The sequence below is a fragment of the Zingiber officinale genome, chromosome 4B (assembly GCF_018446385.1).
Source record: "Zingiber officinale cultivar Zhangliang chromosome 4B, Zo_v1.1, whole genome shotgun sequence".
Lineage (NCBI taxonomy): Eukaryota > Viridiplantae > Streptophyta > Magnoliopsida > Zingiberales > Zingiberaceae > Zingiber > Zingiber officinale.
In genome coordinates, this window is record NC_055993.1 from 10,197,091 (window position 1) to 10,210,701 (window position 13,611).

Consider the following 13,611-nt stretch of genomic DNA (forward strand, 5'->3'; position numbering starts at 1 on the left):
TATATCTAATATCTAATTTATGTCGATTAATTAATTAGGTAATGATAAATTTGATCTTAAGAAAATTTCTCATCTACCACTATAGATAATCAGAAAGTTCATCTTAAGTCAACCGTCCAAAGACGTCTATGCGCCGTTGCTCGGGGGCTCTGTCCAAAAACTTAATTTCGCTGATGACATTGAATGCGTCAAGAAACTTATTTCGACTCTCCACTGTGGATTTTTTTTTTCAGTTTTTTTTTTTGAGTAATGCCGGTTTAGACGTGGACCGGGCCGAGCTTACGCCGTTCTTCAGTAAAACGAAATGGCCGGCCGACTAAAATCTCCATGACGATTAGTGTAGTAATTAAACCACTAACATATTAATTTAGTTAGAGCAACGAGCAATTAAAGGACACTGGGTTTTAACTATCCGTCATAATTATTTTTTAAATAATTAATTATGATTTAGAGCCTTGATAACCTCGTCAATTTCACGTCTTCTTCTCTAATATAATAAAGGGATTAAATTAACCTCGTAGTTAACGCGCGATTAAATTTGAGTGAGTTAAGACAAACAACGTGTGCATGGAAGTGAAGGCCTATGCATCAATGCTGCCTTGCTATTTAACTCCGCTCACGCATTGCATTATTCCGGCAACAAACTCAATCCTCTTTGCTCCTCCGCCGTGGCCATGAAGTCGATAACGAGCGCTCCGGCGGCATCCCTCCGGCCCCTCCAGCTCATGTACTTCCTCTTCTTAATCCTTCTCCTTATCTCGAGGTTAGACCTCGCCACCTCGAGGATTCTGTCGCCGTCGCCGTCTCCTTCGCCTGAGCCCTCTCCAGCTCCGTCACCGGAGTACATTCTCACACCCTCTCCGGCTCCTCCAGTATTCGCACCACCTTATCCGCTGCCCACTACGGTCGACGCTGAGATGAGTAATGAGGTCTCGGAGATGGCAAAGGAAAAAGCAGAGGACGCGAGCAGAAACACGACGAGGATAGCCGTGGTGGTAATGGGGGCGGCCATCTTGTCGTGGATGGGGGCAGTGGTGTACCGGAAGCGACGAAGCAACGGAAGGCGGTCGAGGTATGTCGGCGGCCACGCCGTTGCACGTCGGCGGCGATCCTTCGAAGAACACTACTTTTAAGACATAACATTATTCAAATTTCCATACCTAATTATTTTTCCTATTTTTATTCTTTATTTTTTTAAAAACAAAATCACTCTTAATAATTACGTGGAGTGACAGATCAAAATTGGATAATTAATCAAATGACAAGATAGTTTCTAAGCTTCTGCTACTGATTGGATAGCTATATATATCTTGATATTATTAAAACAAATAAGATAAATGTTTCATAAAAAAATTAAAAAGGACTGCAATAATGCATCATCATTCAACATTGGATGGCAATAAATAATTGGGAATACAGCAACGATAAAAACGAAGATACTTATCTTTTATTTTAATAATTAGTAAAGCAAAATATTCTAATTTCTCCTTTTATTGACTATTTAATTCGTGGTGTATCCATTGATAGCGAGTCGGTCAAAATGTGCAAAACAAGAGTTGACCATTCTAGATGTCGTGATACCTTCGAGATTCGTTGTTGTGGTTCTTATAATTAATTAACAGATTGCCAGAATAATAATAAATAAATTCACGGTATCTAAAAAAACTCATGAAAATATATATTTTCTATAAAAATATAAAGAATTTTCTTTCAAGAAAAGATAAGTTTGAAAGGTCCTTTTGAGATATATATATGATTAATTCCCCTGTAAATTTCCTTTTCGTATACGCTTGTTGAACAACGATATTTACACACACACAAAAACAAAAAAAAAATCGAGAATTTTATTCATAATATAATTCTTCAACCTTTTTTTGGCATAATTTCCAAATCATATCCAAATGGGTTAGCTAATAATGCATACATTTAACTTTAGCAATAATGTATAGTATATGCGCATATAATTTCCTTTAATTTTAGTATTATCATCCTTTTATAGGACATAGATAATTAATGGATTCCTCCAAAGACATCCCATTCGATAGTTTGGAGGCTAGGAATATTCCACTTCCTCGAGACATAATCTATGACCTCATCTCTTCACTCATATCCAAACTTCGCTGTAGTTTAGTATATCCACATCGTGACAATCCCCGTGCCAATCTAATCATAATAACAATTAATTAACAAAAATCCCCGTGCCAATCTCACTTTAATTACCGTCACCTCAATCTAATCAAGCCATCGGCAACCAATGATGGTTGCTTACCACCAACAGACTTATCGCGCTCTCATTCGTCGAGCCCGCTGTCCTCTGTCTTCGTCATCCAACCTCTCGTTTTCCCAGCTTTAACACGTGTCGAGATGCCTTCGCACGTCACGTAAAATCCCGGAGGGTAGTTTCGGGATTCCGTGATGCAACGTCTTTACGTAGATATCGACAACGCCACTCGTCGTTTATTGGCTCCCCGTCCCAGCGTGGCTCCGCATCCGTCCGATCGAGAGGGGCCCGTCGTGATCGGACGACTGTCGTAAGGGATCTCCGGGTGATAATTATCAGGCGGCCTCATATCTCGACGCGTGTCGGTCAAAGGCCACGTCACAGGCTCGTCGGGTTCCGCTGAATTCGTCGACCAGATGTCTGACGCCACGTAAGTTTCATCCCACTACACGACAAAAAAGCTCAGCTTGATATAACGACTCAGAGACGATCCCCTACCAAAAATTTCATTTCTTCCTCGTTTCTCTCTGTTTCAATGCCTTTCTCAGTGAAAACAGAGCAGAATCCTACTGCTCCCGATATGTCGTCGAACCCAGCAGCAATGTTACTGCCGCCGGGGTTCCGCTTCCACCCCACCGACGAGGAGCTCATCCTCCACTACCTCGCCAACCGAGCCGCCGCGCAGCCGTGCCCGGCCCCGATCATAGCCGAGGTCGACATCTACAAGTTCGATCCTTGGGACCTCCCAGGTTTTTTAATTTTCCTGCTGCCACAATTAGTTCGCCTTTGTTTTCCAAATCGTTACCTTGCTAAATTGCTCGCGCTCGGTTGAATTCAGCCAAAGCGTGGTTTGGGGACAAGGAGTGGTACTTCTTCAGTCCGAGGGACCGGAAGTACCCGAACGGCCTCCGACCGAACCGCTCCGCCGGGAAGGGCTACTGGAAGGCGACCGGGACCGACAAGCCCATCGCGTCGAGCAAGGGGAATGGGAACATTGGAGTGAAGAAGGTGCTGGTTTTCTACACCGGTAAACCGCCAAAGGGGACTAAAACCGATTGGATCATGCACGAGTACCTTCTGTCTCAGGCGCACAAGAAGATGAACAACAATTGCAAAGCCATGAAGCTCCGAGACTCTTCGACCTCGAGGGTAATTTGAATTCACTCGAAATCTCTGAAAAAAATAATAGACGAGAAGTTGATTGCTGATGAAATGATGAATGATTTCAGCTGGACAATTGGGTGCTCTGCAGAATCCACAAGAGATCCAGCTCCCACGAAGCAGAGAAAGAGACATCAACATCCGCAGACGATGTGGGCGTTTCCATCACTGCAAGTCCTCCAAGAACGACAACTCTTCTACGTGACAGCATTCTGAACCTGCCGAAATCCTACTCCTTGTCGGAGCTGCTGAGTGCCGTTGACTGTCCTGAGATCTCCCAGTTGCTCGAGCACCCTTACGACGCGCTCGGCTTGTGGAACAACTCGTTCAGCCAAGATCTCAGCAACAGCTGCTTCCAAATCGAAACGCTCTCCCCTGTTTCAGTTTCAGAGATCAACAACAGTAACTCGCTGAAGCGCCCCTTCACGACCAATTACTGCTTCCAAGATGGACCTAAAATGTTTCCGGCAGAAAAAAAAGCAAGAACAGAAACTAATTTAAATTTGACAAATCACCAATCCTTCTTCAACCAACACGTCGTCGTGTCGGGATCTCACTTGGGCTAAAGCTGTGAAGCCTGAGAGTAAGAACAGAGTACCTCTGACGTGGAATTCAAGACCAAAATTTAATTTATCGTGTAGATTTCCTCGCGCGATCTGTTGTGGATAATGAATTAGTTAAACAGTTTGGGAAAAAAGAATTGTGATGGTTTTCCCGAGTGTGACGTCATTGACCTGTGTTTCGTCTTAGGATTGTGCTGTTGGATATGAATTGTATTGGAAATATTGAATCTTTTGTCCTGTAGTATTGATGTTCACCGGGAGAACACCTAGAGGCATTTATTCCTATCCTTATCCAACTTCATGGATGGCTTATCCAAAGCACTTTCAGTCTAAAGCTCCCATTTTTATGATAAAAACAACCAAAAGCTTCTAAATTTTGAAAGGAAAAGTTTAGATAGATTACATGATAATGTGCTAAGCAACCTCATTGGAGGTTAAACACTCCAACTTCTCCGGTTTCTCTGACAAAGCATCGGACAGTGGTTCGTGATAAATTGTCACGGAGCGCCCTGATAATCTTCAGATTGAAAGGCGAATAATTCTGATCAATTGTCAGACGTTGTTTCAGATCATGCTGCAGAAGAAGATGTTTATCCGATGAGGTGGAGAAGATGATGAGTTCAGTCATCGCTGAGCTTTCTGTGCAGTACGTGTCGAATGTTTGCAGCATATGATAAGTCTAGGAAAGGACTAGGTGCCGTACTCATGTCGTCCTTAAGATTATGAGAGTGTGCGAGATAGCAATGTCGCCTTTTGAGGCTGCCCATCATTCAGCTAAACATTCAACAGCAGATAGCGATTTAAAGGATTCTCAAATTAGTCTGTTCATCTACCTTTATTTTAGATTCAAAGAGTTGGATCTTTAGATATTTCTACTACCTCGAAATCTAAATGCACACCACCCACAGTTATTACTAAATTACAAATTAGTTTATCAAGCAATTCAAGAACATATTCTTTTTGGTTAACGAATAAAGTTTGTCCTCGCATACTTGCAGTCTTAACTCGAAGAAATCCACACTTTCATTGCCAAATTTCCAGCATTAACATTTTTTGCAAAAATGTTTCTGACATAAGCAACCCAAGTAGTCATCAGTCATAAACCTGAATCAAACTCACGGGACTCAGAATTCATCTTCTTCCATTTTTTTCTCTCTCTTTTATGCTTATGTTGCTCCAACTCCTAAGAAATCGATGAACACAACATTGTCCTTCCTGCCACCATCTGTTTCAGTTTCACCGTGCAACAGTGCATAATGAGCACCGTGATTGACAACTGTTGCTAATTCAGTGGCAGAACCTTCGGAACTAAGATCAGAGTTCCCCAATTGATCTCCCATTTGTGCCAGACCACCATAGCAGACATTCTCAGATTCACCAGATTTCTCCTCAGAGCCTAAGAATGCAGAGAATCACAGATTAAAATCTTGAAAAAGAGAGATTTTGATGACCATATTCTTTAAACATACCCAACAAGAACTGAAGTTGTCTGTAGTTGGAGACAGATTCATCCCTGTTGTTGAATACGCTGGATGATTCCCCACTCCATGCATGGTTTCCAGTGCTGCTCACGATGTTGATCTCCCTGGTGGATTTCCTGCTCTTGTAGCCACTGCACTGCGCTCTTTGTCTCCTCGCCATGATCACGTGCCACTGGTTCTTCACGGCATTGTCTGTTCTCCCTGGGAAATGCCTCGCAATATGTGCCCATTTGTTCCCATAAACCCTGTGGAAAGCCAGCAGCTTTTCTTCTTCCACCAGACTGAAGGCTCTTCGGTTGATCTTGGGGTCCAGTTGGTTGAACCATCTCAGTCTGCAACTCTTCCCTGATCCATAGAATTTAATCAAGATGAATGAAGCATGAACAACGATGAAGATGATTCATTTTTGTGTACCTGATCTTCCGGGAAGCTTCTCTGCAATCAAGTTCCAGTTATGGGGACCAAATTGGGTCACAAGTTCCTTGAGTTTTGCATCCTCCGACGGCCTCCAATGGCCTCTCACACAGACCTTCACCTGTTCACCCTCTCGACCTGTTTCCAGCGGACAAGGAGGCGTCGGCGGCGCTGCGGAATGCAATCCCAACGTCGTTTCAGAATCCTGCGGTCGGTGACTCATTTTCTGCAGGAGAAAATGAAGTGATTTCGATAAAAAAGAAGCGATTTTGACACTTCTCCCAAGTGGATTTGGTCCTAAAACTCAATCTAAACGCATAAAAAAAAAAGGATCTTGCTTACTGATTCAAGTCTGACGACTTCCTTGCCGATGAAAACACAGAGGATCTCAAAAAGAAAGAAAAACCCCCACGCTTCTCTCTCTCTCTCTGACAATCTAATCCCCCGTGCGGATGGTTGATCTCTTTCACGTGATCTTTCTTCCTCCTCTCGCTGCTGCGCCGCTGTGTCTTCTTCTTCTTCTTCTTCTTCTTCCACAAATTGTCACATGCTCCGCCTCGAACCGATGCTGGCCCTTTAAACAAACTCCTCGACAGTTACCGAAATGAATCGTAACGGACGCTGTACTGCGTGTTGTGTTCCTGTTGTTTGAGGAAACTGCATCACCCGCCGTGATTGGTTTCCAATACTCGTGCAAAAGTGATCTTCCCTTCCTTCTCCGCCGAAATTTTTAATATATATAATCCATTTATCTGAGCCAATTAAAGTATATATTAAAGCAGCAATTAATGGAGAATATACATGGCTTCTGGTATAAACTTCCAAACGTTGTTGAATTTGCTTTTTCGTAATTTTGAATGATTTTTTTAGTTTTTCTTTCTGCTGGTATCTCATTAATAAATAAAATAATAATCTTTTGATAGGAAACAATTCAAATTATAAATTAAAAAAAAATGTTCGAGAAGTATAGCTAATTTTTATATTTTGGAAGAAAGATATACACGGATGGAATTTTTCATCCGATCTCACACGGTCAGCGAGGAGGAAAATTAGGGCAAAACCAAAATGGGTCAATATATTTTTATCAGAATTTAAAAGTTACTTTTTTTTTAATAAAAAGTGGTTCAATATATTTTTCTTCTGTAATTTTTTTATTTTAACTTTGCTATAACAAATACAAAGTAACTACTACAGTATGTTAAAATAAATAAATTCAATTTAGTTAAAAACAATATATATACATACAATATTTTTTTTTATGAATTTGATTAAAATTATTTAAGTTAGTTAAAATCATCTTGAAAATTATTACTGTAGTCATTAAATAGATGCTACAATTAAATGGATATTATAATATTATAATATTATTAAGTGGTTGTTGTAATATTGTTGCGACTACTAAATTATTATTACAATTATTTAAACCTTTTTAAAGCAATTTTAATCGAGTTTAAGTAATACTAACCAAGTTGATAAGAACTTTTTGATATAAAAATATTTTATATATAATAATTTTGACCAAATTAAATTAAAAAGAAAAATAATTTATTTAATACATTATAGAAGTTATGGTATAGTTGGTATAGGTTGTCACAACTAATTTATGATTGTTATATATTGAAATAAGAATATTTTTAGTAAAGAAATATAATAAAAGGTATTTTTTATGCAATTTAATTTTTGCTCATTAAATTAATTACACGCGTGAAATATACTTCCTTTTACTTTAATTGGATTCCTTAAATTACATTAATGTCTATTTCCTTTCTTTCGTACAAATGTGCATGCATGTATCTTTATAATCCATTCCTAAACCCTATAACTCTAAATCCTAAATTACAATTTATTATAATTTTTTTTAAAAAAAATATTAATTATTTTGATTAAATTGATTTTGATTTTAAATTTTGGAAATTATTAAAAAATAAAAAATAATTCTTTTTATTAAACCAATCAAGCTTTTATTAAAAAAATAATATATTTTAAAAATTGGCTAATTCATACCAACCGAATTAATTGCTTGATTTTAATTACAAAATTTAATCGATTTAGGTTCTCTAAAAAAAATAGAAAAGTTTGATTTGATAGATTTGATTTTAACTGGATGTTTAACAAAAACACATGATGCAAATTAGTGAACATGGCTACATGTTGATCACCAAATCAGCCTTTTATGTTAATTTTTATCTCCTTTTTTTTTCAAGTTATTTTCTGACTTTCCTCCTATCTCATTGTGGAAGAAGACTTTATAAACATTTTTAAAATATATAATGTATCATTTTTCAATGCATAAATTTAATTACAAGTCAACTTATAGGATAACATTTATAATTTTTTTTCAAATTAAAGTGTAATATATTTTTTATTTTGTTCTCATAAATTATGATTAAATATTACATTTAGAGTAATTACTTTTAACACTTAATTATTTTTTAAATTTAATTTATCATTTTTGGAGTTAAATTCAAAAACAAATTCAATTTAATCAGAAGTTAAGCTAAGTTTATCATTTTCTTAGCTTGTTATATGTATTGAGCATATTGTAGTCATTCGTTTAACTGATGAGTACTCATTTACTAGTTTAATGATTTGGCTTCTTAGAAATGAAATTGTTTGAAATCTTTGAGCTAATTCTTAAACTAGTAAATGAGTACTCATCAGTTAACTTATTACACTGAGTAGGTTGGCTAATATGAATAATACAATTAATAAAGTGACGGTTGCCGGTGGAAGGGATATGACTTTAGCGGTAATTGGGAATCCAATGTCGATTGTCATAGTACTTACACAAGATATGCAACTTGTCTTGCATAGGATGGGTAATGTGAATCCCAGCATGGTGGAGGAAACGACTCAGCAGGAGAAGGCGATTTTGGTTGTTGTGCCACAACAATCTATACATGGGGTTGCTCTACTAGCGCATGATGCCACAACAATGCATGATGATCCAACAACACCAAATGCGGTGCATACCTCCTCTACGGCAATAAACTTGCAGTAGGATAGAACTGATGATGGGAGTCAGACTTTGGGCTCTTCTACCATAGTTTTCTTGGCACAACCAGTAAGTGTAGGATCATTGGTACGTGAAAGGAGAGGTGAATCATGTGTACTTTAAAAACATTTATCTTTTCAAGTTTGTAAAACAAAGTGTGCAGCGGAAAGAATAAAAGAAGTATGAATAAAAAAGACAGAACACGAGCGGTTACTTAGTTCAGAGTCTTTGACAACTCCTACTCTAAAACTCACAATCTCTCGGATTATATCAATGGACAATCCACTAAAAACCTCTTCAGGAACTATGGGAAGAGTGAATCGAGTACAAGAATAAAAGATAGTGTAACAACTTTCATTGCCTTTTGAATAATAACAATGTAACTAACTTTAATTAAAAGTTATCAACATGGGATTATCGAAGTTTAGAGCTCATGTGTTGGTGTCAGTCTATCAGCAACAGTCGGATGTCATGAAGCAATAGCTTAGCAGCAATAAGGTGTGTTCAGAGTAGAAGAAGATACGTAGTAGCTTGGAAAGAAGTTTTGTTCATTGTGTTGATCGAACATTGCTTTTAAAGAGTGTTGAGGGCACTTCCAACCTCATAAGTGTCTCCTAATGATAATAATGGAAATAAACTTTAATTGAATTCAATCAATTAAGATTTATTATATTTGGCATCACAATCAAGATCGACATGAATCAAATAAGAAAAATAATATTTCCAAATCTATTATATTACTATATTTATAATTATTACGATTGTATGTCTTATTTAATATTTCCATTATTGTTTTAGACAATTTGTATAAATAAGCCTATTTACTTTAGTAATAAGATTATCAAAAAATTTTACATTATTTGATCTTTCCTCTACCTATTAGTTTTTTTATGGTATCAAAACTATGATCCTTCACTGCTTGTTGAGTCAATGACTATTCATGATTACACATATTAAATGAGATATAGTTAAGGTTAAATATATTTCATCGTGGTTTGAAATTCAATTGAATTTTATTTTTTTTTTATATTAGAGAAATGTTACGTTAAAACTTCGTTTGAAACGATGTGGTAGAAAGCAAAGTGCGACTTGAAGGACATGATTAGCTGTGGATTTTTACATCCACCATTTTCCATAAAAATGAAAATGCTCTTATCTTGATATAATTTGTTCTGTTCCATTAGGAATCTAATTTGTCTTAGATAGATAGTACGTGATGGAGCTCACGCGAGTAGAAAAGATTGATTTATTTATCAAGGGGAAGAATCTAGGGTTAGTGCTAATCAATCAATAAGTTCGACCAACTTTATAAATATATCCTCAATACCAATATAAAAAAAAAATCAAAAGGTTTAAACTTGAAACAAGTTAAAAAAAAAGTTTTTTTCTATAAAAAGAAAGGTGTATCCTAGAAAATCAATTCTTGTATTCCATTTATATAGAAGAAAATAACAAAAAAACAAAACGTATTAGATGAATAATCTAATTAATATATAGAAATAAAATATAAATTATATAAATATAAATTATATAAATATAAATTATATATAATATATAATATAAAATATATAATATATAATAAAAATAAAAAATATAAGATTAATATTATATATATATAACGTGTAAATATAACATGTAAAATATATAATATATATAATAACTAAGAAACTATAATTTTATAATATAAAATTATATATTTATATTATTATGTATATATGAAATTTGATTCAATATCAAATTGACTATTGGATTGTACCATGTTCTTCTTTCTGCCTGAATCCCTCTTCTGTCAATTGATCCTCTTTCATGTTTTTTATTTTCTTCCTTTTCTTTCTCTGTTTTTCATTAATTCAGTTCTTCCTCTTTCATTTTTTATTTTCTTTCTCTAATTTTTGTTAATTGATTTTTTCTTCTCTCTTCCACGTCCTTTTTCTCATGGTAAAAGCCATTTCTTGTCCTTTATCTATCGCCACGTCCTTTTTCTCATGGTAAAAGTTATTTCTTGTCCTTTATTTTTATCTATCGCCACGTCCTTTTTCTCATGGTAAAAGTCATTTTTTATCCTTTATCTTTATCTATCGCCACACCCTTTTTCTCATGGTAAAAGTCATTTTTTATCCTTTATCTTTATCTATCGCCACACCCTTTTTCTCATGGTAAAAGTCATTTCTTGTCCTTTATCTATCACCACGTCCTTTTTCTCATGGTAAAAGTCATTTCTTGTCCTTTATCTATCGTCGACACCAACCAAAAAAGGGGATTTGCCGTCGTCGCCTCCTTTCTATCGTCCACCCATTACTTCGGTCAAAGGAGGCGTCATCATCCAAAAGCAACCCACTATTGGCCTTCTCGTCGTCGAAAAGTTGTTCTTGTTGGTTGCTACTCGTAAAACCTAATGGTTTCACTGTACAAAAATTTTGTACAAAGGTCTAAACCTTTTCCTAGCTACCATGTGTTCTTTTAAATTAAACTTGGATCGCCTGCGGAACTTAACACGTTTGATCCAAAGTTTAATCTATTTGTTCTTTTAGGTTTAGACTTGGATCTCCTGCGGAACTTAACACGTTCGATCCAAATTACCTAGGTTATTAATTCCATTAAATATTAATTTCCAAAATTGGCTTCCAGAACTGCATGGCGAGGCACATGGCCTTCTTGGATATGGGAACAATCACCACCGCCTAGACAAATCCTTTTAAGGAAAGCTAATATTTAATTTCCTTAAATAACTTTAGGTCAATCGAAAAGAACAATCAAATCACAAGGAAAAGAAAAACAAAGAACACAATACTAGAATCGCATGCCTCTTGTATTTGGTATTTTTTACATGAAGATAAAACTAGTATGATGCGGAAATTGAATACTAGTATACCTTTCCTTTTGCAAGCAAAAACATCTAGGTCTTCTACCGTATTCCTCTTCTAACGTCGGACGTTGTGTGGGCAACAGTCTTCCGAGATGAGAAACCACCAAAGCACCTTCTTCTCCTCCTTGCAAGGTTCGGCCAAATCAAGTGCACTTCTAAGGAAGAAGAGAAACAACCAACCAAGCTCCAAGGGATGAAAGCTTTCTCTCCTTCTTCTCCAAGCTAGAAACCGGCCACCACTTGATCTCCTAGAGGAAGAGGAGGTTCGGCCACAACAAGGAGAAGAGAGATCTTGAAGGGCCGGCCACACCAAGGAAGAAAAGAGGGAGAAGAATAATAAAAGTTGTGTGTCATGAAGGCACCCCAACCCTCTCTTTTATAATCCTTATCTTTGGTAAATAAGGAAATTTAATTACAATAAAATTTCCTTAATTTTCCTTAACATGAATTAATTAAGAAAAATTAAACAAAATTTTCTATTCCTTCATGTTATGGCCGGCCACATCAATAAGAGCAAACAAGGCAATTTCAATCAATAATTAAAATTCCTTATTTGTCTTCGGAAATTTTAAAAAATAAAATTTTCCTTTAAAATCCCTGTTGATAAAAAGAAATTTCTATAATTTTAATTTTTCAACATGTGAATAATTTACAAAGAAGAAAAATAAAATATCTTTCCAATCTACAAATAAGGAAAGAGATCTAATCTCTTTCTTTAATCCTTTGTAGATTCTTTTAAAAAAATATTTTAATTTTTAATCTCTCCAATAAATTATATCTTTCACATAAGAAAATTTTAAAATTAAAATTCTTTTTAATTTAATGGGGGTCGGCCACCTAAGTTTGGGTTCAAGCTAGGGCCGGCCACCCATGAACCAAGGCTTGGAAGCTAGCTTGGCCGGCCCCTACATCATGGGTACGAAGGTGGGTATAGTACTCTATAAATAAGAGGCTACGATAGGGACCGAGAGGAGGAATTGATTTTGGTCTCCCGATAAAATTAAGCATCCCGTGTTCGCCCCGAACACACAACTTAATTTTATCAACAATAATTCATTTCACTAGAGAACTATTATTGAACTACCACACCAATGCCAAATTACATTTTTGGGCTCCTTCTTATTATGAGTGTGTTAGTCTCCCTGTGTTTAAGATGTCGAATGTCCACTAATTAAGTGAGTTACTGACAACTCATTTAATTAATATCTTAGTCCAAGAATAGTACCACTTAACCTTATCGTCATGTTGGACTAAGTCCACCTGCAGGGTTTAACATGACAATCCTTATGAGTTCATCTTGGGGACATTATCAACCTAGATCACTAGGACACAGTTTCCTTTTATAATCAACAACACACACTATAAGTGATATCATTTCCCAATTTATCGGGCTTATTGATTTATCGAACTAAATCTCACTCATTGATAAATTAAAGAAATAAATATCAAATATATGTGCTTGTTATTATATTAGGATTAAGAGCACACACTTCCACAATAACTGAGGTCTTTGTTCCTTTATAAAGTCAGTATAAAAGAAACGACCTCTAATAGTCCTACTCAATACACTCTAAGTGTACTAGTGTAATTATATAGTTAAGATAAACTAATACCTAATAACACTACGATCTTCCAATGATTTGTTCCTTTCCATTTTGGTCGTGAGCTACTGTTTATAATTTATAAGGTACTGATAACATCATCTTCTATATGTGACACCATATACTATGTTATCTACAATATAAATTAATTGAACAACTACAAACAAATATAGATAATTTGACCAAATGTGATTCTTTATTCAAAATAAATATTTACAGAAACTTAGGTTTTCAATATACATTCCAACAGTTCTACCACTTCTGCTAATCAACAAGGAGAGAATATGTCCTTGTGTCGTTGAACAACAA

The 13,611-nt window shown here is 36.0% G+C and overlaps 2 protein-coding genes across 2 annotated transcripts; one reads left to right on the forward strand and one right to left on the reverse strand.

The window, feature by feature from the left end:
* The first annotated feature begins 2,712 nt into the window (after nt 1-2,712).
* LOC121977380 (NAC domain-containing protein 2-like) lies at nt 2,713-4,186 on the forward strand. Its single transcript, XM_042529965.1, has 3 exons — nt 2,713-2,970; nt 3,060-3,370; nt 3,451-4,186. The coding sequence occupies exons 1-3, from the start codon at nt 2,757-2,759 to the stop codon at nt 3,946-3,948; spliced, it is 1,023 nt and encodes a 340-aa protein (XP_042385899.1). The 5' UTR covers nt 2,713-2,756; the 3' UTR covers nt 3,949-4,186.
* An 879-nt stretch (nt 4,187-5,065) lies between these two features.
* Nucleotides 5,066-6,536, reverse strand: LOC121977381 (transcription factor MYB54-like). Its single transcript, XM_042529966.1, has 4 exons — nt 6,183-6,536; nt 5,841-6,066; nt 5,415-5,771; nt 5,066-5,341 (listed from the first exon to the last, which is right to left on the reverse strand). Exons 2-4 carry the CDS (start codon nt 6,061-6,063, stop codon nt 5,112-5,114), a joined length of 810 nt encoding a protein of 269 aa, XP_042385900.1. The 5' UTR covers nt 6,064-6,066; nt 6,183-6,536; the 3' UTR covers nt 5,066-5,111.
* Between the last annotated feature and the right edge of the window lie 7,075 nt (nt 6,537-13,611).